We start from the raw sequence: 26,894 nt of genomic DNA, 5'->3' as shown, positions 1-26,894 counted from the left end.
ATTATACCTATACTCACATATATTAACAAGTGCTTAGTCACCTGCACAGAGGCTGGGAAATGTAGTTTTTATCCTGGGGATGAAGAGTGGCATTTGCCCTACTGGAAAACAGATGTCCTATTTCTATGGAAGAAGAGAAGGGATATTAGTGGACAACAAACCATATCTGTCACATCATAATTTAACTCGGCTTATATAATTCCTGCTCTAGGAAGACTTTTTCCTAATCCCCAAAGCACTGGTGTCCCTCCTGTATGCTCCCCACATCCTGTGAATACCTTCACTTACTGTGTCAAATGCCTTTATAACCTTGGAGACAAATTGCTCACTGGACTATGAGCAATTTGAGGCAGGAGCTCTGTGATCACTTTATGGCCTAGCACAGTAGCTATTAAAATGTATTTATAGTGAATGAATGAACTAATGAACCCTGAAAAGTTTCCAGATGCCAATGTCTCTAAAATTTTGAAATATGAGCAGATAATTTAATTTCATGTATACTATATTTTGTGCTCTTAACAGTTTTCTAGAAATTCCCAGGAAGTTAAGATTGTATATCCAAAAGTATAACAAATGTAGCTGTGTGTGTATGTTTTGTTTCAAAAGTTATAATTCTACACATAGCAAAATGTACTTAGATTCCCCCCCAACACTCACCCACATCTTTCTCTGTAAATACAGTTTAGAAAGGTGTAGTTTAATCTATTAAAATACAGCAGATTGTGTGTGGATCACAATCTGTATCGATGTAACCAAATTATATCAGTAACTGTAACACTATAGTTATCAAGTAGACTGATAGTCAAATTGAATTACAAAGTCTATCAAGTAACACAATATACAATTTATTTTCTAGCATTTTTTTTTTCTAATGTGCCCTTTTCCTGTAATGTATCTTAACAATGCCATGAGGTTGTCAATGCTGGAAAGGTAAATACTGTGGTTCAGAGCAATCCAGGATTGTATAGCACTCTCTAAGTTCAAGTGACTAATTTTATCCTTGTAAGATTAATTCAAGGTTCGATGGGGGGAATAAAAGTGTAATTATTATTCATATTATTTTTCAATGTAGGTCTTCCATTTTTCTTACAGATACTATTTTGATTGTTAACAGATATTTATCATCTACTGAAGAAGTGAAATAGATGAGACTTGAAAGGAAATATAATTTTAAAAGACATTCTGGCTCTTAAAAACATGTAATCTAATAGGAAAGAGATTATATTGGAAATTGTAATGTATTACAGTAGCTATTCACTGAGACTAACTGAATGAATGAATGAGCACATAAATTGGGGAAGCTATTTCTTCAGGGTATTCGATAGAATACTTTTGTGAATTACTCCTTTATATTTTCCCACTGTCCTCTACCTCAAGAATTGTTAGAGGATAGTTAATTAGCATAGTATTTTTCATCTTGCTCCTTAAAACTAGGGTGACCATATGTTCCATTTGCCTAGAACTGTCTTGGTGTATGCCTGTTGTCCAAGCATAATTATTAATAGTGCCCCCTCAAGCTCCCTGAAGGAGTAAGCCAGCTTGCAGCCTGCTCCTCCATCCTCAGCAGGATGAACTTTCCCTTCCTCCTCCCTTCTTCTTCACTTTCCACACCAAAAGTCTGTAGGAATAGGGGAGAGAGTAACATTTTCATTGAAAGCTCAATTTCTGGCTTTGGTTCCCATATTCCTGTTACCACCTGCTGAATATCAGTCCATACGTAAGTCTTGCAGATTGTTTCAAGTTCCTGTGGTTACAGATAAAAACCTTTATTCTTTGGAGGAGAACATGCTTCTGGTTAAAGAATAAATAAAAAGACAGAGTTCCATGTTTGAGCTCACAAGCAATTCTTTAAATAACTATGGGATTTTCCAGCATTCATCATGATAGATGCTAGATCTCCAGAGCATATCCTTATGTGCCAATTCTTTTGAAATTATCTATCTATCTATCTATCTATCTATCTATCTATCTATCTATCTATCTATCTATCTGGTGTTATCTATCTGCTATCTATCTATCTATCTATCTATCTATCTATCTATCTATCTATCATTTACTTTTGAGACAGGGTCTCACTTTGTTGCCCAGGCTGGAGTGCAGCAGTGCAATCATGGCTCACTGCAGCCTCAACCTCCCTGGGCTCAAGGGATCCTCCCACCTCAGCCCCCTTAGTAGCTGGGACTACAGGTGTACACCACCACAACCAGCTGACTTTTTCAGTAGAGGCAGAGTTTCGCCATGTAGCCCAGGCTGGTCTCGAACTCCTGGGCTCAAGCAATCTGCCCGCCTCGGACTCCCACAGTGCTGAGATTACAGGTATAAGCCACTGCACCAGCCTGAAATATTTTGTATTCCATGAAATTCTTTATAAAATTACTTTATAAAACAACTCCCTCACTTTCTTAATTAATGTAGATTGAATAAAATGAAAACTTCTGTTTTTATAATCATTATGAATATTAATTTTTTATAGTAAGTGATTCCTTATGGACTACAGGGGCACATGGAGTCATTTGACCTTTTTATTAATAATTTTTGAAATAGTATCTTTCTTTTTTTGAGATGGAGTTTTGCTCTTGTCACCCAGGCTGGAGTGCAATGGCATGATCTCGGCTCACTGCAGCTTCCACCTCCTGGGTTCAAGCGATTCTCCTGCCTCAGCCTCCCAAGTAGCTGGGATTACAGGCACCTGCCACCACGCCCACGTAATTTTTGTATATTTAGTAGAGATGGGGTTTCACCATGTTGGCCAGGCTGGTCTCAAACTCCTTACCTTAGGTGACCAGCCCACCTTGGCCTCCCAAAATGCTGTGATTACAGGCATGAGCCACTGTGCCTGGCCGTATCTTTTTATATCATATTATTTTGAGTGTATTGCCTCTATTAGTCTCTCTTTCTCACATACGATTTGTTTCCTCTAATCTGCTCCAGGTTCAAAAACAACATCAGCATAGTGATGGGAATTGTGAATAAAATCAATGTACATTTGCTTCAAATGATGAGCAGCTCTCCAATGGGGAAAAATCTATGCGATTTGATGACATCACTTTGCCTGCAGAGATACTTTTTCTGCTTGCTTTTTGTCTGAGTTCCAAGTACTTGAGTTTGTAGAATAGTTGACCTCTAGATAAGTAAAGTGTTTTTGTCATTCCATTTGAAAATTAGTGTGGAAAATTAAGGTGTGCACCCCCATGGAGAAAGTTGAGGTCAAGCAATTCATTCCCAAAGCTGTGCGGTCATAAAGATTCACATGCCGAGCTCAGAACTAGTATTAACCAATCAAATTGCTCCCAGAGGGGTGCTCACTTCCTAGGTTAACTCTTAAAACACTCCACATAGCCATTTTAGGTTCTAAATACTTGTTGGTGAATGGACAGAGAAACAGGAAATCAGAGTGAAAATGGATGCTATAAATCTATTTTCTACAGAAATGTGTTATGAGGGCAAATATACTACGTCAAATTTTAGAATCTCACAATACTTCCGAATTCAACCCAAAGCTTTCCTTTGTTACATTTTTTTCTTTCCCTAATTTAAGATTCACCAAGATTGTGTAAAGCTTATGATTATTTCCAAGTTTTGGAAATCAGCCTTCTTTCCCTTTTAGAAGAGATTGAATAGCCATCCCTCTGAAAGTCACAGGGAAGATAGGAAGTTCTATGAAGTAGATTTAATGTATCTCATGAAAGCCAAGAAGTTATTCTTGCCAAAAGAATGCCTTCAGAAGTAGCAGGCAAAATGAAAACTGAAATATTTGCTGTAATTTACATAAATGCTCTCTTTTATGTAATTTCAGCAAATAAGTATAATAAGATAAATGTGTCTGTTGCTTTCTCTTTAGAATAGATGTTATTAATTAATCTTGAAAAGTTCCCAATGTCCCATGAAATTGATCTATAATGTTCTCATTACTCATTGTGGAGACGGGGAGATTGCTGATTTTGTTAATTTTTGCTACATTTTGATTTTTAGATGCTCAAGTGGAATCTGTAGGCCAAAAACACTGTGTCTTGCCGAAATGCAGTTATAATTTCCTAACAGAGTTATTTCTGTTGTTGATACTTGTCTACAGATTATAAAGCCTTGCAAAGACTTACAGATTTTGATTATATGTTGGCTTTTTCCATAAGTTTCATATTTTCAATTTACCCCAAATACTGTAACTGTGAAATATAATGACTAAGGCATTAAAAAAAATCCCACAAATTTGGTCTGAACATCAAGAAATAATGGGTCTTGAGTTTTCATGGCCATGTGTACTGTCCCATTAGTAACATTTAGTTGGTAATAAAAAGAGAAAAAAGTTAAATAAAATGATTCACATCTTTTTAATTGTGAAACAGCAATGACCAAAAAACCTCTAAATGAGACTGCAATTCTTCTTATTGGAAAATATATGTATTTCACAGTAGCAATTTATACTTATTTTTGGAACTGCTTACCATACTATGGAATTTCAACTGTGGTGTTATTGGGGTTTCTACACAGAAGAGATGCCAAATAACAAATGCAAAAACTTTTATTTGAGAGCCATTCAGAGTTGCTTGAACATCTCTGAAGGTTTTGAAAGATAAATCTGCTTTACCATCTGTAAACATTAATGTGGCTTACATCAGAAGGAGGTGGCCTGAAGGGCCCATGCACACTAATGAGCTGTGCCCAAAATGAGTGCGATATCCTTTTTCCAATTATGTACCCTGACTTACAAGTAAATGTATTTTCCTTCAGCTCTCAACCACTAGCTTATACATACACAAGGTCTTTGGCAGGACATAGAGTCCCAGTTTCTCTACTGGAAAGGCAAATACCTACAAGCATTCTCAGTTAACAATGCTAAGAGGTATATCTGCAAACTAATAGTTAATATGCATTGAGTGCTAACTCTGTCAGATAAGATGCCTAACATACACTGTTTTAGAAACATTCTTTCATCTTGGCACGTTGATACTAATTTCTCTGTTTTACAGATTAGAAAATTAAGGTTCAGGTCAATTAAAGATATGGAGCTTTGCTTCTCCATGGGAGAAAATTTGGCCTCATTTTAGATGGACATACCTTATGCCTTTTAGAGCACAAACCCAAGCTACTAAACTGTCTCTGAATTTAAGTGTAAGGTGAGTGGATTATTTCTGCACCTTATCTCCTTCTGTGGAAGTATACATAAGTCAATATAGGTGCAATCTTCGAAATTCCTATTAAGCAGCAGCAACATAAAATCACGTCAGCCTAGGGTGTGAGAAGGAGGAGCTCCATATAGGTTTTGAACACAGATAAGGCTTTCAGAATGGTTCTGCCTCTGGAATTGTTACTTTAGTTCTTTTCCTTTTTCCGAAGTTTGTGTTCTAAAGAATCTATTCTGTTAAGATATATTATCTTTCAATGTCAGATGACCTCCTGGCCACTCACCTGATCCCTTCCTCATTGTGCCTGCCACTTTTATACACCTTGGCCAAGTTCCTGCTGAGCCATATTGCAGTTTGCAGTGAGGTGCCCAGCGGTTGTCCCCATCCTGCCGCTGTGAAAGTCAGCCAGGGAATCCACGTGTCTGAGAACTAAAACAAGTCAACTCCAAATCAACTGTTTTATTTCTAAACCCAGAATCTGCTGTTGATTCACACTGGGGCCTTTGAATTAGTTTTCTCTTTCCCACGCTGCCTCAGTTTCTCAACTATCAAAATAGGAAAAAGAACACAAAAGCACATGTGTTCAGAAGGGAGATTCCAGCCTTATTTAGATTGAAAGACTTTTTGAGTTTTGTGGGGTTTTGTTGGTGTCTTTTTTTGTTTGTATTTTAGGACGTAAGCCCAAACTGATTACATCACTATTTGTATTCATTTTAATGGTTGTTTCTCTATGATTGACATCATATGGTCCTTTTGCATCATGAGAAAAACTCTACTTCTTGGGTTTGAGTTTTCATATTCTTCTGGAAGTTCCATAGTTATTAATTAGTTGCTCTTACTTTTTCTGAACCTAGAGGCTATAAGTTTCATCAATGTTACTTTCTACGTATTATTTCAGTTTTAAATGTCAACACCTCTATCTCAAAGAGATATTTGAAGCTGAATCTCTTTGTGCCCTAGGCTCACAAATGCAGTCCTCTAAATCAAACACTCTCTTGCACATTAAAGGTGTGAGCTAAAGCTGGCTGGTACCTAGCATTCTGGCTCTTTTCCCTCCCATGCCAGTGACAGACATTGCTCATCAATCCCAGGCTCTTTCCTACCAAGCTTAGAGTGCACTTGGCTTTGGAGAACCCTTCCTGGGACAGGGCTCTAACAGTCATTTGGAGTTAGCAATAGGATGAAATCCATTTGCCATCTATAGAACAATGCGCCATGTAGTAAATACCAAGCCAAAGGTTGGTTTTTCTCCTCAGGGAGCTGTTTGAAACATTAATGCAGTAGAGCGGTGAAGCATGAGAAGATGTGGACAATCTTAGAAGCTCTATTGTGGTGTAACGGGGATCTCCTCTATGAAGTTTTGAACTCAAAATCCTACTACCAGGGGTAGAGATGAGAGATAATTTTCTTCTCTTCTCTAGATAGCCTCTTATCTATCTTCATAGACAGTGGTTGTTCAGATTCATGTTGACCAAATACTAATGAAATGCATATTCTTCTTCCTAGACCCTAGGTTTTGATCCCACTTGCTTTTTTTCTACTTAACTTGAACGGAAAGCCACATGATGGAGGTGTGCATCAGACTGGGCACTCTTACCTTTTCCGTGGGCATCAGGATCAACTAGTGGAGAGGCCATGGGTTTCTATTGTAGTAGGGTAAAAAGACATCAGAGCCACAGTCTGATGTGAATGGCCACATTCCTATTTATGTTTCCATGGTGGGTTTTTTTAAAAAAATCAGTTCACTTTTGTGGGTCATCTTTTAATCTGAATGTTATTAGCATTAAATTTCAGTGATACTTCATATTGATTTTGGAGGAAGAATATCCAAATTGCTTGAAGTAGTCGCATGAACCAGGAGCTACACTAGGAGCCAGCCTCTTCTGGGAGTCCTGGCATTGCTGTGGGTCTGGGGAAAGCTGGGTCTGCTTGGGACTGGGCAGTGCCATGGTTGGACTACCCCAGAAGATCTTTAATCATTTCCTTTAGGGGCCTTTTTTTTCTTCTCAAGGCATTCTTGGTTACCAGAAACAGACATGTACTTAAGTTGCCTCCTGTGAAGGAGGATTGATTGAAAGTTTGTGCCTGGGAGAAGCCAAACGACCAGCTGCAGCAAGGGCAGGGGCTGCACTGTACCACCCTCACATCCTTGTTTGAATCACAGTTCCTCTGCCTGACTCTTCCCTTTCTTTCCCAGCTGGCTTCCTCTGTGTATTCATAGTCACTCCCCTCCTCAGCATATGCTTAGCCTAGCCCACAGTGGCCACCCCAGCAACGCCTCCCACCACCTTTCCACTCTAGTGGCCCCTGCTGTCTAGCTCAGCGACTTAGTTTGCCAGTTCTCAATTCCACAGAGAGGAGTGGGACACAGCGTCTCTGATCATAGTGTCACATAGACTGAAATCCAGTGGTTAACCACTTTTGAGTCAAGACCCTATTGTTTTACTCAGCTGTGGCCAGAGGTTGTAGAATTGTACTTTACAAATCATAGCTGCCTTCTACAGACTCTTTAGTATACCTGTGCTTTTAGCACCCTTGGGGTGTGAGAATATAATGATGATGCCTAGATTAGAATCGTGACAATCTACTTGATTTACCTGGGGAATATCATAACAGTGAGGTAGCCATTTCCAAAGCTAGCTTCAGAGAGCTCACAATAGGATTAAAGTTATGTTTAGAAATTAAATATGATATTTAGCTCATTTAAAATTTACATTTGTCTACCCATTTATTTTTTTCCTGGCAGAAGTAAAATTATTTCAGAAGCAATCATTTTTTCTGTAATTATTGTTGTTGGGTTATTTCATAATTTAATGATCTAAGAATGCTCCACGTCATTCTTAGATGTGGTGAGGTGAGGCTACAAAGAAAGGATCCCTGGCATCCTGCCCTGTACTCATAAGTGATCAGAAAATAATCAAAGTGGATCACAGGCCTGGAGGCCAAGGAAGCTGGTTTGATATGAGTGACCTGCTTGGCGTAAAACTTATACCTTTCTTACTTTGACCGTCCCACTTAATGTTACTTGGGATTAGACCTGAGACCCTTGGAGTATAATTTTTCTGTGGAAACATATTTCTGTGGTAGGTGAGATGAAGCTGAGAGTCTTTTGGATAAGGAGATTTTCCACTCCATTATTTTCTGTATGGCTTTTACCAAGTACAAATCAAACCAATATTAGAGTCCATTTCTCCAACCCTTTTGGCTCCGTTTCAGCCACCTCAGGAATGTTAGCATGGACATTGACCAAAACACCCCAGCCTTTTGTAGAGGATGCAGGTAGTGTTCTGAGCAGAGACCCTGGGGAAACAGATCAGGCAGAATGGCTCAGGAGTCTGGGGTCTGATATTCTACACCGGGTGGTACTGGTTCTGTCTCCGTTGATGTCTTTGCCCTAGAAAAATTCACCCAACTTCTTTTCAGGTCTCAGTTTCCTCATCTGCAAAATGGGAATCAATTCCCCTCAATGACCTCTAAGGACCATTAAGGAGTTGCTTATTAATGATGCTAAGAATGCTTGGGACTTATAAATATTTCCTAAGCAGAGCTGATATCTTTCCTCTTGCTATAAGATTGGAGGAGGTATGCAGCATCTCTCTGTTCATCTGTAATTTAGTCAGCTTGTGTACATACTGCATTGCATTAAACGCTGAACTCTGATCCTAGTGTTTAAACATATTAAATACAAAATATGAGTAGTATAAATTGTATGAAACACTTTTGTCTCCTACTTGGAGGCTTAACAAGATTTTGATGCGGGGTCAGCACAAACATTATACAGACACTGCTAAGAGTAAGTGGAAGTCTTGTAGACAGTGGTTGGAAAATAGTCTTACAGCAAAAGTAGTTGAAGCCCATCACTGGGGGATTTATAAGTAGGCCAAGGGAAATTGAGGGTGGGCGAGGATTTGAGGTATTTGTTTATTTTATTTGACCATTAACTTTTGTGATACTATTTCTCTAAAGAGCAGAAGAGAGCTTCACAGATAACAGACTTCAAGTTTTAAACTCTTCATTCCCACAACAGCTTTGCTGGGGTTTGCTGCCATAATTAATCAAAGGAAAGTCACCTATGTCTCCCTTTAGAAAAATAAAGCTTCAGGACAAGGCAGTTTTCTATTAGTGGCTTGGGGATAGAGGACACCACCACATGTCTTTTGTTTCTGAGATCTGCCTTCCGAGTGTTCATTAATAAACATACAAAGGGTTTTACCTGATGGCTCTGTAAGGTACAGTGCTGTCGGCAAACTGTGTGGAGCCATTGATGATCATCATACTCTCCTGTTGTTTAATTGAAACTCTAATGGTTTTATTTACCTAAGGATTCTTTCAATTGTGGAGTTTTCTTTCTTCCTCTTTCTAGAAGTGGTCATCTGTTGCCCTCCTTTGCTTTTGTCTTTGGCTGGTGATTTGTAGCCTCTGCATCCCTACAAGTGTAGTGCCCTAAAGCCACCCTGGATGGGAATCAGGTGCTGGGTGAAGGTTTGTGTCCTAAAAGAAATGTGGAGCTCTTTAACTATTTCCTTTTTATAATCGTGCTGTTTTCTGTTTTTGCCCTGACTTATGTTTTTAAATTTTACTGTAATACCCTGAGGTCTTTAATATTTTCCTCTGGGGCAAAGTCCAAAAGGAAAATAAACTCTCTAAAGAGTGATAGAAATTGTTGACAAGGAAAGTTTGCAAATGACCATGTTTTATTTCAGTTTTCAAAAACTGTAAGCAGACATACAGAAATCCCAGAAGTTACCCATATCTGCTGATCCCTCTGTCCTCTGAGAAGAAGGAAGAGATTTATGGAATCCACAGGGGCTAGGGCCACATAACCCAGTTTGAGCTTAGAAGGCACTAGCTCCTTAATGCCAAGTAAATTTTGGAAATGATTCTCCTTTGCTGACAGTACCCTCATTACTGATTGTGTAGAGTAATTTATCAGGCATTTCTTAAAATAAACCGTTCATTTATACTAATAGGACTTGGCAGGAAGAAAAAATTGGCAGGACTTGGAGTTCCTAGTGTGGGGTTTTTTTTTCTTTTTCTTTCTTTTTCTTCTTTTTTTTTTAATTTTGTTGCCTTTAAAAAATTTAAAAACACCAGCATTGAAAAGTTTTAAATATTTTGAGGAAACAGTTTTCAGAGGCCAGCTAGAAGTTCATTAAGGCATAAAGAATGGCATTACAAATCTGCAAAATGGAAGAAAGGAAATATTTCCAATGACAAAGTTTACCAAAAGAAAAATTAAGTACAACGTATCTGATTTTATCTTTCTGCATTCTTCAGGCATCGGGTTCCTCATGTGGATAACTTTACCTATTTTTGGTGTCACATGGGCTTTTGAAGAATGCTTATTTCCCTTTTTCTTCTCCATGTACAGTTACAATCCCCTTCTCCTTGGAGTCTGTATCAGCTCGCTGCTTCTCCTTAGTTATGCACGTAATGTATCAGTGTTGTTTATATATACCCAAGATAGTTATTCTCAAGGCTTTCTTATTATCTCTGTATTCTTAGCCTTGGGACTCTGACAATAAATTTCCATCTTACATTCCTTTGGAATTAAAAGGACATCACCAGGATTGATAACCTTTTCTCCTGAATAAAATGATAGCGATGGAAATCATAATAAAAGATAAGTAACAATAGAATCTGCAGTCTCAGGAAAACTGCATTAGCTCTCTGCCAGCACTGGGAATGGGGCTGGCCTGAGAGCCAAACTCAGACAAAATGCTGCGGTGCAGGGAAGATACACACACACATACACACACACACACTTGTAAACACACACCCCTTTATATTAGATATATTTTTATAATAATGAAGCTATATAAGTTACAGCATGTGTTGAGATTCAGACTTGCTAGTAGGTTGTGTAGTTCAGACCAAAACAGAAAGAATAAATGTTTTCTGAGAATGAATAGAGTTTTTAAAAAGTTCAGGGGTCTACTGATGGTTGAGTCACACGCAAAAGGGGTAACATGGGCTAAGTGAAACTTACAGGAAAAAACTGGCAAATGTTTTCTTATCACTGAATTAGCAGACTCTACCAGCTTCTCAGGCAACTTCTTTAACTGACTTTTTAACATCAAATGGTTATCCCTGTTTGCATCTTCTTTCCTATCTGGACCTTAGAGCTTGTTATTCGTCTAAAACTCAACTGTTAGATTGTTTTGTAATATTCAAGCTTTGGCATAATTGATAGTATGAGGTGTAAGCCTCCCCCCACCAAAAAAAAAGTCTAGAAGGAAATATATCAAAATGTTAAAGACAATGTTATGATATTAATAATAATTCTTCCTGGGTGGTAAGATTTTGGGTAATTTTTATCTTCTTTATTTTTCATCGGTATTTTTAAATAATTTAATATTTAGAAAAATCTTTACAGAACAATCAGAAAAAGGCATAAACCTTGTTTTTTTTAGAAGTACAGTGTTAATTAATAGAATATTGTTTTTTTCTAGAAAGTTAAAATTGTGTCCATTATTTCTTTCTCCATGTGCATTGAGAATTAATGCTCTACACAGTCATATTATATTCTGTTTATCCTTATTTTTATTACATATCTATAATTTTTAAATATCCCTGACCAATTCATCAGTAAGTTTTAATTCTCTAGTTTTCTTATACTTTTCTTGCCAATGTAAGTAGTTTTCTTTCTTTTCATTTTTCAGGCTATTAATACAAGCATATGCCAGTTTATTTCTATTATTATTGTGGTCTATGATATAAGGAAGTTAGGTAGTAAACACTTGGGCTTTGTAAGTTTCTTCTGCTCCTAACCAAAGATTTCTAGCAAAATCATTAGCAGAAGTGTTCTTCCAGCCATCACATTTAGGTCATTGCCTTCAATTTTGAACCAAAAGATTGTCTAGAAAAGTTTGAGGGCATTGTGTATTTAGATTGGCATATGCATCCTTTGAGCCTAAATATAATAAGAGAATCCAGAGAAATATTGCCATTCCTGTCAAGGAAAAAAGCGGTATGAGGGGGCCTCATTCTTTACCCCTTTTCAGATTGAATTCATCTCATGAAATTGCCATGTTCTTGTTTAGCAAAAACAACAGGAGCATAGAGAAACACGGTTATTTCATAATAAAGATTCTTTTTATCACAGTATCTTGGGATGTCCAATAGATTATAGTCTTTTCACTATGGTCCTTTAACCCTTCTAACCACTGGTTGCCTTTTGCTGAGTTACTATGATTTTCTGCAAAGGGGACTCAGTTAACAGGAATCAGTGAGAGAAAAACTTCCATGTGACTCTGCCTCTGTGGGTGCTGTGGTTATGATGTGGTGGGAAGATATTGGAGTCCAGTTGATTCTGTGCTGAGGAAGGCTGACTTCGAGCATAAGTTTCTTCCTGTTGTCAATGACTAGTGAGATACCCAGCCAGAAACAGCAATGAAATCTGTGTCTTTTGTGACAAACTCTGGGTGGTCACAACATCCAAAAGCTTGCCCTGTGGAGACCAACTGATGCCAGCCAGAGGACATCGGGCTACCTTTTCTTGTTGCTAGGAATTATTTTAGTCCTGGAGCTGAGAGGGTGGCCACCTCTTTTTCAGGGAATCCCATACAGAATGAGATAGAACTTTCAGGCCCCACAGGCAAGTTAGCTTTGACAGGTTCAGAAAGCTTTTCTTAATTAGTTTGCCTATATGTGTAGCATTCTTATTTCCCCTTTGTTCTCATTTAATATTTAGTAAAAGAAACTTTTCTGAAAATTTCAACCAATTTCAGTGAAAACTAATAAGTAAAACTAATTTTGTTCCTGTTTATTTTAGAGCACTAACAGGAGTGGTGGTAAGAGGCCCATAGGAGAAGGCATAAGAATCAGAGGGGAGAAGGAGAAAAGGTAGGCAAAGCCCAGGTGGAGAGCCTGGGGGTTGGTTCAGACACCCCTTTCCAGCCATTGATTTGCCGTCCAATGCTAAATTCTGAAGATCCCTATGTTTTATTAAAGGAAATAATAGTCTTATTGAGGAATTACTGAGAAAATGTACCAACGTAGATGTGCTTACAACTTCATGCAGGTTTATTTAGGCTGGGATCCTAGATTTGCTCTCACCTCTAAACTTTAGACATTTCTCAGTTATTTGACCTGAATTGCTATGGTTTACTCTTCCACTAGGTTGCAGGCCCTGATGAAATTGGTTTATACCCTTTAAACTCACTCATAAAACTAATTTCCACCAAAAAGCCAGTTGAATTCTGAGCTCCTAAAGGGCAATGGTGTCTCTATCGTTTTAGATTCTTCAGTGCTAAGCATGAGTGTATGACTCAATCAATGACTTGTTGAATTAGTGTCTATTAAATTTTTTCATGGGAAAAGCCTTTTACAGCTTCTGGATCTTTCTATCCCTGAGTATGAGACCTTCTTCTTAGTCTAATAAGAACCTAATGTGGCACATTTATACTCACAAGATGGTTTGAGCATGGCTTCCGGGCAAAGAGAAGCAGGTAGTTTGGAGCCATTTTGTGTGTGTTGGGGGTGAGGGGGGTAGTGAGTTTCACAGCTTTATCAAAAATTGGTTCTGCTCCACTCATCAGCATGCTTTTATCATCATCTGAAACTTAAGCTCCTGTGATGGTGTCTCCCTTGGACAGGGCTAAGAGCATTCTTTTCATTCTCATTTTCAGTGTTTCAAGTGGGCCACTCAGAACTGCTTAGGTCATCCTCTTCTCATAGCGACTTATAACACTTTTATGTCATTAAAATTCTACATTACTGGGGATTACATTCTGAGGACAAGATTCACTTGCTTCTGGGAGGAACTCTTGTAGACTAATCGCTTATTAATACACGTGAATTCTTGACCTCTTGGGCCAGAGAATGTCCCCTTTGATCCCTTTCCAGTTCATCTTTTCTGTAGCAGGGACTGGGGAAGAAATAATTTTAAAACAATTATGAGTACAATGCTAAAATTACTCTAACATGCCTTGAGAATGTTAAACAATGTTATTTGACGTGATTATAGTAGATGCAGGTACTACCTGGACTGTGGAGAACTGGAAAGAGAAAATGCTGAAAAAAGACTTAGAATCTGGCTTTCGTCCTTATATGTTTTGTTACCTGTAGCAAGTCACTTAATCATGCCGAGCCTCCATGTCTTCACTTTGAAATAAGTAACTTTACCTACTGTCTAAAATTAATAATATTAACATATACATCTATAGGAGCCCATAAATGCAAGGTAATATTGCATGTGATTGGTGGGTAGCAAAAATATTTTTGAAGAAACCCCTTAACACGGGACATTTACCTTCTAAGCAGCCTCAATAATTAGTTTTACCCGGTCAAAACTGTCTCAGTCTCTGCCACCATCATTTCCCCCTACACCCCTCCAACATTTATACATTTCACATTTTTTACATAAATTTTATCAGTGGAAAACAGCCTCTCAAAGTGAACTAAAATATATACAAAATTGATATCAACCATTTCTTCTATTAGGGAGAATAAGCTGCTGGATTGTCCACTCCTGGAGAAGATGGCTGTTCTCAGATTAATTTGGTCTGCCTACCTGTATTTTTACTAATTCTTTAGGGATAAGAACCAGGACTAAATTAGCTCAGTGAAATGAATTTTGACAATGTGGCAGTCTTCAATCTTCAGTAAGCCAATCCTTACAGTATCTTCAAAGATAAGTATGTCTCATAAATCCTATTAAAGAAAGCTTAGTCCCAGTTGGAGAATATACATTTGATACTGAGATTTCTTTGGACCAAATTAGTAACCAGGAACTTAAGGTAAATCCAGGAAAAGCCTCCAAGGTTTGGTCACAATCACTGGGAAATATGAATACATCTGTAAGCACTTTTTCTTTTTCTTTTTCTGGGGGCAGCAAGAGATGGTGGCTCACAGCTGGCATTCTTGCCCCTCAATTTTTCTTTTATTTGCAGCACATGGTTCCATTTTCAATGTAGCATATAAAGAAGAAAAGTTAAGGTATTAAAAATGCATGTAACATCTTCTAAATTGGTGGGTTTCAAAGTGAAGAATTGTAATTGTATTACAGTTAGGCAAAATCATTAATTAGGCTTCTGTTTGTAATTTGGTTTAAAGAAAAATAATTTTAGGGCCAGGTATGGTGGCTCATGCCAGTAATCCCAGCACTTTGGAAGGCCAAAGTGGGAGGATCACTTGAGCCCAGCAGTTCAAGACCAGCCTGGGCAACATAGTGAGACCTTGTCACCAAAAAAAATAAATAAATAAAAAAAAATAAAAATAAAAATAAAAATAAATTTAATTAGCTAATGGTGGTAGTGCATGTCTGCAGTCCTAGCTACTCAGGAAATTGAGGCAAGAGGATTGCTTGAACCCAAGGATCTGAGGCTGCAGTGAGCTATGATTGCCCTACTGCACTTTAGCCTGGGCAACTGAAGGAGACCCTATCTCCAAATAAGAAGAAAAAAGAAAGAAAAAATCTTAGCTTGCATAATGCCTTGAATTTTCCTCTGGAAGGTCAGTAAGTGAAATATTGATTAAGTCTTGTGAAATTTGAGCATATGATTTCAGACATGTGTATTGACAGTAATACACTGATACCACAGTTCAAGAAGAAAATGATTCAGGAGGTAATAGAAGAATAAAGATGGCCACTATGAACTAATTTGCTAATGATTATTTTCTATAAGATATGTGTTATAGGATGTTCTTAGTTTCATATATTCAATGTAACACTTTTGATTAGCAGGAATTACTTATTATCTCAGCTGTGAGGTTGGCCTTACCATAAGTTATTTGGCTTAAACTGGCAATCACGTCTGATTTCAATTATGTTAATGAAAGGTAAAGATATTCATAGACTAGAAATTAAGAGTATACTAGCAGAAACAATTCCAAATATTCTTGCTAATTATATTGTTGCATATTATTCAAATAAGTAAAGAGCCATATTAAGCAATTATCTGTGGAAATAACCAAAAGAAAAATATAATTAATTTCTATAATAAATGAAAAATAAACAAGCTGAGATAAGTATACAGGAGTGGTATTCAAAATACCTTAACAATAATTAATCATACCCCTTCACTAAAAATAATAGATTGCTGGACAAGGCACTGGAATGGTGTCACTGAGGCTGCATCCTGAACTGGGTGTTAGCCTTAATGTTTTGGATCATTAAGAATTTCGGTGGGATCCCAGGTTGGGCACAGGTGATGCAGGACAGCAGTTATTTACTAATTAATATGAAATAGATCAGTATTCTAGTAACCAGTATGAATGTACCAGTGCACACAAACTTAATATCAGCCCTGGTGAAAACCTAATAATTCATTAGTAACTGTTTGATTCATTTTTTATTAAACTTCACAAATGCAGTCTGTCTTGACTCTCAGTCCTCTGCTGTCAGAATTGAATTATAAGTCCTGGGCAGATATGCAAGAAGAGAATACTCGTTACAATATTGTATACAGATCCTAAGGAGGTATCTGAGAGTTTCATTTCTAATAAGGAAGACCAGTTTGTAGCACACTAACCCTTCCAGCAAGAACAGTAAGAAAAACTGGATAAGTTTTCAAAAATCTGTTCAAAATCACCGGGGAACTACCAAGAGAGTTAGGGCTTCAGGGCCGATATCCCAAAGAGAAAGGAAACACACTGGAGTAAGCCCTGTATACTCTTTCCCTTTCTCCGCTTAGGGCATTACCATTTCTTGGTGCATGGCATAATGACCTACCAGAAATAGTGACTTAAAGCTCGCAACAGTTTTGCTGGGTCTGGGTTTAGGGACACTAAAGCAGTCAGCACATACGGGGCCAAGATCTCAGAGAAAAGTAGATATTGGAGATAAATGTAAGACTGAAAGACAGAGAGAAGAAGGCAAACCAGCTAGCAATCTTGGGATCTAAGGATCAACATGACAATAAGATCCTGGCATTTCTTTTTGCTTCACATATCTCAAGCTAGGTATTGGAGAAACTGGTAACCAAGAAACTTTGACCAAAAAAAAAAAAAAAAAAAAGCCTCAAGAAATGCCTGCTCTCTCTAGCCAAAGAACCAGGAAAAGGGCAGGCTAGCATGACAGAAAATGTTTAGACAGTAACCTCCCTACTTTAGCCAAACACCACAGGAAAAACGGCAGCCCCACTTCCACCTCTGTCAGCAAAGGCAGAGTGAGAAGCCTAGACTTACATTCCTACCTGGCAGTAATGATGCCCATCCCCGCATCAAAAGTGGAGACCCATGGGGAGAAGGCACTTCCTCCCCTGCCCGGTGGTAACAGGCATGGCTGCCCTTCTTTGCTGGTGAGGTGTTAGAGACCAGCGGGGAAAGCCTGGACTGTTATCTTCCAGCAGTAACAAGCCGCCCACTCTACCACCTGCTGTATCCATGAAAGCCACATGGGTAAGAGCAAGAAGGTCTCTGATATCACCAGAGACCCAGGGGGACCCTGAAGCTCCACCCCTGCCCAGTAGTATTGAGGAGTCATTCCCCCTGCAGCAGGGTATCAGTGGAGACCAAATGGGGGCCTGGGCTTCCACCTGCAGCTTGCCATAATGAGGCAGGACGCCTTCCCCGGCCAGCATGCAGTCAAAGGAGGCTTCCAAAGACAGAAGATTGAAATGAGATCCAGAGTCTCCTAACACTCAGAATGTCCAGGAATACAATTGAAAATCAGTCTTCATATCAAGAAAATCTCAGCTTGAATGGGAGAAGAAAAATCAATGGATGCCAACGATGAGACTGCACAGACATTGGAATTATCTGGCAAAAGTTTTAAGGCAGCCATCATATAAAAGCTTCAAAAGCAGTTACAAACACACGTAAAACAAAGGTGAAAGTAGGAAGTTTTAACAAGAAAATAGAACATCTCTGCGAAGAAACAGAAGATATAAAGAAGGACCAAATGGAAATGATAGAACATGTTGAGCCTATAAAGTTACTGTTCTCTTCAGATGGATCTCTGTGTGGGTTGGGGTCTGCATTCAAAGTCCAGACATTTCTCAAGTCTGTCTCAGCCTTTGCTTTCCACATGACGCTGTCATGGCTCCTACTCATGGTAGTTCAGGCAGGCCTGCTACAGCCTCCCCTGGGCAATGAGGGAACATGAATCTACTGCATCCTCCTGGCCAGAGATTTCAGTCCAGGGCACATAACCAAGTCCAGAACCTGAGAAAATTCTTGGATTCTATCTGTAATTATTGGGAAAACTATCTCTTTTTCAGTTTGTCACTTAATTATTAGAATAATTATTAGAATTATTAGAGCAGAGGCTCCTGGCTGCCATATTTGTCACCACTCAGTTGGAGCCTGCTTGAAGTGAGCCAGGAGACAGGGATTAAGACATGATCAGTATTAGGATCCTGGTGACAGGGTTTCATCACTGGGATCCATCTAGGCTTTCTTGAGTTAAGCTTTTCTTTTTAAAATATTATTTTATTTTATTGTGAAAAAACTTACCATGAGATTTACTCTCTCAAATTTTTAAGTGTACAATACAGTATTGTTAACTATAGAACAATATTGTACAGCACATCTCTAGAAAGTTTTCATCTTGCATAATTGAAACTTTATGCCCATTGATTAGCAATTTCCCATTCCCCTCCCTCTTAGGTCTTGGTAACCACCATTCTGCTCTCTGATTTTGTGAATTTGACTATTTTAGATACCTCAGGCAAGTGAAATCAGGCAGTCTTTATCCTGTGACTGATTTATTTCACTTAGCATAATGTCTTAAAAGTTCATCCATATGGCATGGATTTTCACATCCATCCAAATAGCAGGTGGTAGGATGATTTTCTTTTTTAAGGTCGATAATATTCCATTGTATATATATACATTTTATTAATCCGTTCATCTATTGATGGACATTTAGTTTGTTTCTTAGTTACTGTGAATAGTGCTGCAGTGAACACTGGGGTGCTAATATCTTTTGAGATCTTGATTTCAGTTCTTTTGGATAAATACCCAGGAGTGGGATAGCTGGATTTTGAATTGGGGTCTTGAGAGAGAAAAAGCCTTATGAAAGAGTCTCAAGAAATAGAGTCCTAAAGAGTAAAAGCCTACTTTATATTATTCTTTGGATTAAAATGTAGACTTTTATCGTGTACCTTTTGTTTATAAAGCACTGCATTAGGTTTTGTACTCATCAGTTCATCTACTCCTCCTAAAACCCAATGTGGTGAGTGTGATTTCCAGAGTTAAAAAATGTGTGGAGGAGGAGGCTCAGAAGGGTTAGAAAATGTGTCCAAGTCACCTTGACTAGTAATGCCCCAGGAAAAGTTCAAGGCCAGAAGTGGCTGCTCCCAAAAGCTGCCTTCAAAATAAGATTTGTCTGTAAATATTTGAGAAAGATAAGAATGTGTTACAAATAATAACTTCTATATCAATGAATTTTCACTGCTATAGTAAAACTTTGACATGGTTTGGCTGTGTCGCCACCCAAATCTCATTTTGAATTAATCGTAGTTGCCATAATCCCCATGTGTCATGGGAGGGACCCAGTGGGAGGTAATTGAATCATGGGGGCAGTTACCCCCAGCTGCTGTTCTCATGCTAGTGAGTGAGTTCTCACCAGATCTGAATGTTTTATAAGGGGCTTTTCCCCATTTTGCTTGGCACTTCTCCTTGCTGCTGCCATGTGAAGAAGGACATGTTTGCCTCCCCTTCCACCATGATTACAAGTTTCCTGAGGCCTCCCAAGCCCTGTGGAACTGTGAGTCAATTAAACTTTTTTCCTTATTAAATTACCCAGTCTCGAATATTTCTTCATAGCAGTGTGACAATGGACTAATATAGCTTTAAGTGTATTCTAAATACTTAGTGAGCCATGATACAGAGGAGAGTTTTCTTAAAATGTCTTTTCTTTGAAGGCCTAACTCAGATCAAAGAAATAATTCCAACAGATAATAAATAACAGTATGGAATACAGAAATTATTTGCAGACAAATAACATTAATTTAAATGCAATCTTGAAATAATTCAAAAATATTAAGTCATCACTTGTTTGCTTATATGCACATGATAATTTAAATTCTGATAACTTTATCTTGAGAAAATAAACATTTGAGATATTATCAATAATTTTTTAGAAACTCTAACTTATAAAGTGATGAATAAATATTTGAGTGTTATCTGTTTTAGTAATGTACTCTGTCTGTAGACACTGACTGGTGTGCAGTTTCATCTGTAAGCAATGAACTAAATTACTTTTTTGATGCAGTCCTTTTATTTTCTAGTCAAAGAATATTGCAAATGATTGAAAGGATTTATAAAATGAGGTGGCTGAGATTTGTTCTTATTTGCTTGCAGCTGAAAGCATAATACACTTAATACTTCCAGGATATGGAGGAGCTAACAGATGTCAAAAGAGCAGAGAGAGCTATTTTGCAAAGATTGTTCAAAAAGCAAACAAAAATCCTTTCTTTTACAAAATTCATAAACTTTCTCTATCAGACATTAATTATTTTTGACAGAAAATGCATTTGCTGTTTATACAGAATGTATCCTTTCCCTTTTCAATTAAAAAAATTAAAGTTGTTATGATAAAGGTAAGACCACTGGATTAAAATTAGTGCAACACAAATTTGTCTTCATCAAATTTCAAAAGAACCATTACCGTAAGCTCTATCTTTGTAGCACTTTATCTGTCAATGCAATAGAGACAAATAATTTTGCTTAAAGATAGCAACAAAATAATTTAAAAGCAAAGAATGTTTTCAGTTGCCTTTTTGCCTAAACAGCTTTCTAACTGATTTGCATTTCCAGGAACTGCCATTTAACTCTAGAGATTTTATTCAGCGAATTCAGAGGCTGTGGATGTATTCTAGTGATCAGAGGTCTGTAGGGCTACCTAGGTAGGTCAACTTGGTATGCTTGAAAGAATAACCATAATGTTGCACATTAGAATTTTAGGAGAAAGATGATAGTTTGAGGAACAAATTGCTTAATGCTGTTTCCATAGGTCCCATGTAAACAAATAGTCGTATGCTGGCAAGTTTTTACAATCAAGGCCAATGTTTAATAAAGACAGGAAGGAGTAAAAAATGGAAATATTATTTCTGGATTTACATTTTGTCTTATTTCAGTCCAAATTCCTAATTCTGAAACAATCCAAAAATGTACTGAAGCTCTCACCTGGGCTGCCGCGATGCTCTTATGAACATGTTACTTAAGTGAATTGGTTTGTTTGTGATACAAGCTCCCTTTGGAATTAATCAGGAATACTACAAATACAGTAACTATTTGGCCTTACATACCTTATTTCCCTCTTTTGTTGGTCTAGCTAGCCCCTCTTTCTTCTGGGGTAACTCCTCCCACACACATGGAGAGCATAAGCAAAGATTTTAATCCTGTTCTCTGGCCACACATGATTTGTCAAGGGTTGGCCTAAGATGAGTAAATATGAAGCATTGCCACAGAAAATTTGCAGTTATAATGGAAGAAACAATTTTTTATGCTCTGATGGGCAAATCTGCATTGATTTAATAAAAACAAAGTCACATTAAGTCTATATATCTGTCTTAAGACATTTCTGGACTTTAGAAATATGAACATGCACCTGTGTCGTAGAACAGGAAGGAAGAGTGTATATCTTTAAAGTATTACTCTAAAGCAGGGTACAGCAGTTAATTAAGGAGTTTTATGGGAGCAGTGTCATCTGTGCACATCCCAATCTTGTTCACATACTGAGAGTTCCATTATCAAGAGGATACTAAGGTAGATTACGTTGTTCACAGGGTTGTTGTCAAAAGGCCTACATTTTCTGGTCTTGTGTTAAAAACCATTCCTTTGATGAGAAGGATATTTCAAGGGATCTTCAATTTGTCTTACTCACTTGTTCTGATTCCGTATTGACCAGCAACTTATTAATTGCCATGAAGAAAATATGCTGATGAAATATGCTGGACTTGTAGCTATCTGGTCCATGTGACAATGGTTTCTGATGCAAACAAAGTCTCTTCTTGAAATAATGCTTCCATGTGGTTGACTGTAGGTGGAGAATGGGACAATCATGGGAACACGAATAGCAGTGCTTCATGTGACAGCAATATACATTAAGGAGTGGTAATTTGGTACCCATATTAGTTTTAAAGACAGTTTGATTTTGAGTATGTCAGCTTTCATGGCACTGAGAACTAATAAGAATCAGGTACTGGGCCTTTGGAGCACAAGGTTAGATATAGCTGGAGTTCCCTTAGACAAGTTGTACTCCAATTTTTCCATGTATCAGAATTGCTTAGGGAGGCTTTTAAAAGTACAAATTCCTGTGCTGGAGATTCTATTCAGTAGATCAGGCACAGTCCAGCTATTTGTATTATTTAAGAACACTCCTTAGATAGTTCTAATGCATATCCATATTTAGGACGCACTGTCTTAGACTATCTCCATACAACATTCATATGTGCCTTCTTTTAGCTGATTTTTAAAGCCATAATTAGATTTCATGAGTTACTGGATTTGCCTGCATTATACTTATAAATTTGATTCTACATGGAATTTCTGGTTGATTATCTAAGGTACACATCTCTGGGTTTGCAGAAGAGGTGGAATGGAAGGGTGGCAACAAAAATTGGAATTTGCATCTTTGATGTGGTAAATAGGCAGCCAGGCTCACTACTCCTGTTCCTAGAGACTGCACTTCAGACATGATGAGTGATTACTCTTAATTTTAATGACATTATTTCTCCAGTTAGTCATTTCATTGGTCAGCTTCTGATACTTTTTACTTTGTTTTCCTAGTTATAGGATATTATACAAGACTATTTGCATTGACTAGTAACATCTATGCTTCTGGCTTCATTCTTGCTGTTGAGAAGTCAGCGTTCTAAGTGTCGTTACTTCATGGGTAATCTTTTCTCTTTCTCCTTTGACTTTTAAATTTAAATTTTTGTCTTGGACTTTATTTTTTGTTGTTATTGTTTACTTGTTAGTTTTGTTTTTGCAGTTTTACTAAAAATGTAAGATGTATCTAGGTATGGATTTATTTATATTTTTATTATCTTGTTTATAATTTGTTTGGCTTTTTGAATCTGAGGAGTCATGTCTGTCAACAGTTCTGGAAGATTCTTCAAATGTTGATAGTCTCTTTCTCCTTCTAGAACTCCAATTAGCTGCATGTTAACTCTGATTACTTTATCTTTCATGTCTTTTAACTTTCATATTTTTTAAGTCCGATTATTATCTTCAGTTCTGTTTCGCAGTTCACTAAATGTCTCTTCAGCTGTATCTAATCTGCTGTTTGCAATTTGCTAAATGTCTCTGTATCTGTATCTATACTGTTTAACCTTTCCACTGAGTTTTTAAATTAATGATTTACTTTTTATTTCTAAAAGTTATGTTTTCCCATATTATTCTTATAGAGTGATTTTTTTCTTATAACTTTGATTCTTCCTTTTTAAAACGTTTATATGTTGGATTTGATAGTCTAATAGCTGAACTATTTAAGGATCTGATTCTTTCATTTATTTGTTTTCTTTCTCTAGTTCATGGTAATTTATTTCCAGATATGTTTAATATGTTATGTTCCTTGGAACTTTACCTGTCAGAATTCTTTGAGGTCCAGCTCGAGAGCATATTCCTTTGTGTTTGTTTCTGATAGACCCTATGATACTTCAAACTAACAACATTTTTAAGCTACATTTCACCTTATAGTGTTTGTTACTCTCAAAGTGGTGTGACTTCAGGCTATAAATCTGTATGAGGTCTGACTTATGGTTAAATTCTCAAGGAAATTATTTTATCACCCTCCATGCTGCGTCAGGGTTCTTGCCATTGTTCCATGAGATGTATTTTATTTATAGTTCACCATTTCACTGAGGTTATAACATTTTGGGAAGCCCAGCTTTATGGAGGGATCACAAATATGACTCCTCATCTTGTACAATGCTTAAGCTATGTTTTCTGTTCTTCCTGTGGTCATTTATACCACAGCTATAAGTCAGAAAGTATTGACAGATGCTCCTGGGGAAGCTGCTAGCTTCGGAACTCACTTAATATTTTACCATTTGCTGTGTGTACTGGATCCTCCCCACCCTCCTCCTGCCTTCCGGAAAGATTTTTTATTTATTTTTTATCAATGTAGCCATACATTTAAAATATTTTAAATCTGTATCCTAACATTTTTTTAATGTCCTGGGTCGAGAAGATTTTTTCAGGATAGTTAATCCACCATATTTCCATAAACAGAAGTTTCGTGTTCTTTTTAAAACTTAAGAAAAACAACTTCATTCTTCAATTTTTATTTCATGCCACAGACATTTTGAGCAATCAGATAATACAAGAATTTATGGGAATTTTAATAAACATCTTTTTCAATATGCTAATATATTTCTGGTGAGTAAATATACACCTACAATAGCACTTCCCAAAGTAAATGTTCCATAGAACACTAATTGTAGTTACACGGTAAAATAAGCTTGGGAAACACTGGGTTAAGCAAACTTACAGATTTCCTTCTTGAAGAAATTGCATGATGTATAATACACCAGTGGGCTCAAGCATCTTTGAGAGTAGAATAACTTATACCCCTGTGTTCCCAGAGGTGCACTGGAAGAATGCTGGCTTAGACATAAAAATGACTTCCCCAAAGCCATAGGAGGTAGTTAGCAGAGAGCCGAGACTAGAACCCAGTTCTCCTCACACTTCCTTTCTCTTTATTACCACAATGAAACATTTTATAAATAGCTACTTGCAAAACTATTTCCAGTAGGACCCCATCCTCAAATTGAAATGTGTTTAAAGCCCATCTTCTTTCACTAAATAAATGAAAGTTGGCTTCTCTCCTAAAAACAGCTAAATAGGAATGTTCCAGAAGTTCTTCAAGAAAAATAAAATCTTAAGTAGAAAAGCAGGGGTTCCATATCTTGAACTGAAGTCAAAAATTGATGCTTTCGTGGGGCTTCAATCGCATCGACACAGAGATATAATAATCTTGTCTGATTGTTAAGAGGGCTTGTATTCTCTTGAAAATCATAGTTTTTAGTTGGCAAGGAGCAAACTCCCAAGAACAAGTTGTGACAGAAAACTTTAAAAAAAAACTGCTTTTGGATTTCAACCAGCAGAATGTGCATAGTTTCTGACTGTTAGTGTATTCTTCCCCCTATTACGGAAAATGGACTATGGGAACTTGGGAAGGTGAAGTGCAATGTTATTTACATTTTTGTGCCAAAACATTATGAAGTGAAATGGTCAAACATGCTGAGTGAATGCAGTGTATGAAAATTAATAGGAACATTTTGAATATGTGATCTTTTACTTGAAATAATATAAATGAAAAGAGTTCTGTGGAGGTACTTTCTTGACCTCTTTTAAAGGTTTCTTTTTCTTTCTTTTTAAATACTCTCAATTGTTTATAATAACCCATTTGGATCCTAGACTTGAAAGTTCTTTCCTTTCAGAATTTCCTTTTCTCTGTTTGTCTGTGTACGACAAATACCTTTCAGAAAAAAAAAAAACCACACACAGTGTGTTGAGCCCACTAAATAGTCAGTAAAAAATGTCTAATAGCATCTAGAAGTAGGAAACGAGATGAGTATTGGGTTGGAGATCTGAGTGTTGGTGTCCCATTTAGTCATCAGTCCATGAAAACAAGTGATTATATGCAAAGGTATTCAAAAGGGATGGGAACACTGATATGGTAAGGAGAGAACTTCCGACTGAAAGCTAGAGAGTGACCTGGACATTTCTGAGAAGGTGCTTGGGAGGATGGCAACTTGGTAGACTTTGTACTAACAAGAAGCATATTAGAGAATTAACAATGATGAGGAAAAGGAGAAGAAAGAGAAGAAGGAGGAATATTGAGCTTCTATTCTCTGTTAGGTACCAGGTTAAGCACTGGCCATATACGATTGTATTATCACATCGGGACCTTGAAAGCTAGGAGGCAGCTTCCATCATCATTCCTGTTTTATAAGTGAGGCTTAGAGAGCTAAAGTAACTTGTTTGAGATTTTATATCATACATAGAAGACCAGAGATTTGAACCCAATTTTTTTCTGATACCACACCCCGGTGTTTATCACTAAGCTATATTGCCTTCTATATCAGGTGTGGCTACAGGTTGCATCTTTTTATGTCTTAGATATTGTGGAGAAAATATTTGACTTTATGCTGTTAATCTAGACCAATGAAAGTTTGGAGCCAACTGATAGCTCCAGAAGTTTAGCCCTGAGGCAGTGCCCAAAAGAGTGGATGACAGTGAGTGAAGGTCAGCCCGAGATGAGACAAGGCAGGTCCCTGAAGAGAAGCCAGGCACAACCTGAAAGTTGAATGTCCAAAGAGCAAGGCAGGGTAAGGCCAGGGTTGACTGGGATATCAACCCTGTATATATCCCTGTATAAAGTGGGTCAGGGCAATTCTGACAAAGGATTTTCTAGTGCTCATGACCAAGTTTCCTCAGTCTACAGCATGCATTGCATACTGAGGGGCTCAGTAAGTCTTGGGATAAATTTTTATTTGTTCAATAGGATAGAGAAAAGATGAGATGATGCAGAGTTTCTTTCCAGGAATATTAAACTGACCTTCAATATCAGTATTTAACTTAAAGTACACAGCATTTCATAGTTATAGCAATAGCTCCAAGTTGAAATACCTGCCTTATTTTCTTACAAAAACTGCATATTGGGATGTCCTTATAAAACAATTTTTTTTATTTGGAAAATATGATCACTCTATAAGTCATTTCAATTTCTTAACTCAAGACCTCTGAAACTACACCGTTTTTCTATACCCTGAAATCCGTTCCTTCTCTTGTATTCACTGTCTGGATTATTGGTCGCATCAGTCCCGGTAGTTGGAAACGACAGTCATCCTAGGCTGCTTCTGCTCTTATTCC

The 26,894-nt window shown here is 37.4% G+C and overlaps 1 protein-coding gene across 13 annotated transcripts in view; it reads left to right on the top strand.

The window, feature by feature from the left end:
• The window catches only part of SUGCT (succinyl-CoA:glutarate-CoA transferase), a 735,129-nt gene that overhangs the window by 638,612 nt on the left and 69,623 nt on the right, over positions 1-26,894 (top strand). Inside the window, exon 15 of one of the 13 annotated variants that reach the window (XM_024250216.3) lies at positions 12,898-13,050. The exons of 11 other annotated variants lie outside the window; for them this stretch is intronic. In XM_024250216.3, the coding sequence (XP_024105984.2) occupies positions 12,898-12,905 (8 nt within the window). In that variant the 3' untranslated portion in view covers positions 12,906-13,050. Of the gene's footprint in view, positions 1-12,897; positions 13,051-26,894 lie in introns of those variants that run through there. One more of the 13 variants, XM_054560565.2, reaches the window with a different exon arrangement.

This window comes from Pongo abelii, chromosome 6 (assembly GCF_028885655.2).
Source record: "Pongo abelii isolate AG06213 chromosome 6, NHGRI_mPonAbe1-v2.0_pri, whole genome shotgun sequence".
Lineage (NCBI taxonomy): Eukaryota > Metazoa > Chordata > Mammalia > Primates > Hominidae > Pongo > Pongo abelii.
This window is presented reverse-complemented; position numbering and strand designations above follow the sequence as displayed.